Genomic DNA, 2344 nt, shown 5'->3' with positions numbered 1-2344 from the left:
GATGATGAAGAAGAGCAAAGACTTGAGGATCATCATGATGAAGGTTGAGGACTCTCCATTGACCATGACCAAGGTTGGGGACTCTCCATTGACCATGATGAAGGTTGGGGACTCTCTGTTGACCATGACCAAGGCTGGGGACTCTTCAATGTCAACGATGAACGTTGAAGAATCTCCACGATGATGAAGAAGAGCAAGGACTTGAGGATCATCATGATGAAGGTTGGGGACTCTCCAATGACTGTGGGGACTCTCCATTGACCATGACCAAGACTGGGGACTCTCCAATGCCCATGATGAAGGTTGGGGACCCTCCGCCGCCACCGAGGCCGCCGATGACGCCGCCGGGGGCCGCGCGGCGCCTCAGCTGCCCCCGGCTCTCCGGGACGACACACAAGGGGAGGGGACTCCACGACAACAACTCCTCCTCCTCTCCTCAAGCCTCCTCTTCGGCCTCCTCGCCGAAATCCTCCTCCTCCTCGGCCGTGGCGTCCTGGTACTGCTGGTACTCGGAGACCAGGTCGTTCATGTTGCTCTCGGCCTCGGTGAACTCCATCTCGTCCATGCCCTCGCCCGTGTACCAGTGCAGGAAGGCCTTGCGGCGGAACATGGCCGTGAACTGCTCCGAGATGCGCTTGAAGAGCTCCTGGATGGCGGTGGAGTTGCCGATGAAGGTGACGGCCATCTTGAGGCCCCGCGGCGGGATGTCGCACACGGCCGTCTTCACGTTGTTGGGGATCCACTCCACGAAGTAGGAGCTGTTCTTGTTCTGCACGTTGAGCATCTGCTCGTCCACCTCCTTCATGGACATGCGGCCGCGGAAGACGGCGGCAACGGTGAGGTAACGGCCGTGCCGCGGGTCGCAGGCCGCCATCATGTTCTTGGCGTCGAACACCTGCTGGGTGAGCTCGGGCACGGTGAGGGCCCGGTACTGTTGGCTCCCCCGACTGGTCAACGGGGCAAACCCCGGCATGAAGAAGTGGAGGCGCGGGAAGGGCACCATGTTGACCGCCAGCTTGCGCAGGTCGGCGTTGAGCTGCCCGGGGAAGCGCAGGCAGGTGGTGACGCCGCTCATGGTGGCCGACACCAGGTGGTTGAGGTCGCCGTAGGTGGGCGTGGTCAGCTTGAGGGTGCGGAAGCAGATGTCGTAGAGGGCCTCGTTGTCGATGCAATAGGTTTCGTCGGTGTTCTCCACCAGCTGGTGGACGGAGAGGGTGGCGTTGTAGGGTTCCACCACCGTGTCCGACACCTTGGGCGACGGCACCACGCTGAAGGTGTTCATGATGCGGTCGGGGTACTCCTCGCGGATCTTGGAGATGAGCAGGGTGCCCATGCCCGAGCCGGTGCCGCCGCCCAGCGAGTGGGTGAGCTGGAAGCCCTGCAGGCAGTCGCAGCTCTCGGCCTCCTTGCGCACCACGTCCAGCACCGAGTCCACCAGCTCCGCCCCTTCCGTGTAGTGGCCCTTGGCCCAGTTGTTGCCGGCGCCGCTTTGGCCTTGGGAGGGAGGGGAGGAAGATCAATTTTGGGTGGGGGGTTTTTAGAGGGGGTTGGGGGGTCTTGGAAGTAGCTTTGGGGACCTTCTGAGCAACTTTGGGGACCTTCAAACCAACCTTGGGGGTATTGGGAAACTTGAAGCCACCTTTGGGGACCTTCAGACCAACCTTAGGGAGCTTCAGATCAACTTTGGGGACCTTCAGAACAACTTTGGGGACCTTCAGACCAACCTTGGAGATCTTTAAACCAACCTTGGGGACCTTCAGACCAACTTTAGGGCCCTTCAAACAAACTTTGGGGACCTTCAAACCATCTTTGGAGACCTTCAGAACAACCTTGGGGACCTTCAGACCAACCTTGGGAGATCTTTAAACCAACCTTGGAGATCTTTAAACCAACTTTGGGGACCTTCAAACCAACCTTGGGGATATTGGGAAACTTGAACCCACCTTTGGGGACCTTCAAACCAACCTTGGAGATCTTTAAACCAACTTTGGGGACCTTCAGACCAACCTTGGGGACCCTACAATAACCTTTGAAACGTCTCTGGGGACCTTCCAACCACCTTTGGGGACCTTCAGACCAACTTTGGAGATCTTAAAACCAACTTTGGAGACCTTCAAACCAACCCTAAGGAGCTTCAGACCAACCTTGGGGACCTTCAAACCACCTATGGGGACCTTAAAACCAACCTTAGGGACTTTCAGACCAACTTTAGGGACCTCAAACCCCCTTTGGGGACCTCAAACCCCCTTTGAGGACCTCAAACCCCCTTTGGGGACCTCAAAACCCTTTGGGGCCCTCAAACCCACTTTGGGGACCTCAAACCCCCTTTGGGGACCTCAAACCC

The 2344-nt window shown here is 58.0% G+C and overlaps 1 protein-coding gene across 1 annotated transcript; it reads right to left on the bottom strand.

Annotated features, from left to right (window-relative positions):
- Nucleotides 1–344: 344 nt before the first annotated feature.
- On the bottom strand, nt 345–1529 carry LOC113980508 (tubulin beta-7 chain-like). The gene has a single exon (XM_027707738.1). It carries the CDS (start codon nt 1331–1333, stop codon nt 437–439), a length of 897 nt encoding a protein of 298 aa, XP_027563539.1. The 5' UTR covers nt 1334–1529; the 3' UTR covers nt 345–436.
- Between the last annotated feature and the right edge of the window lie 815 nt (nt 1530–2344).

This window comes from Neopelma chrysocephalum, unplaced genomic scaffold, assembly GCF_003984885.1.
Source record: "Neopelma chrysocephalum unplaced genomic scaffold, ASM398488v2 Primary Assembly neopelma1_94475, whole genome shotgun sequence".
Lineage (NCBI taxonomy): Eukaryota > Metazoa > Chordata > Aves > Passeriformes > Pipridae > Neopelma > Neopelma chrysocephalum.
The sequence above is the reverse complement of the archived record's forward strand: the minus strand, read 5'-3'. Positions and strand labels throughout refer to the sequence as shown.

Bases quoted from the DNA above. Each gene is read 5' to 3' on its own strand.
- LOC113980508 (XM_027707738.1), bottom strand. From the start codon at position 1,333: ATGGGCACCCTGCTCATCTCCAAGATCCGCGAGGAGTACCCCGACCGC.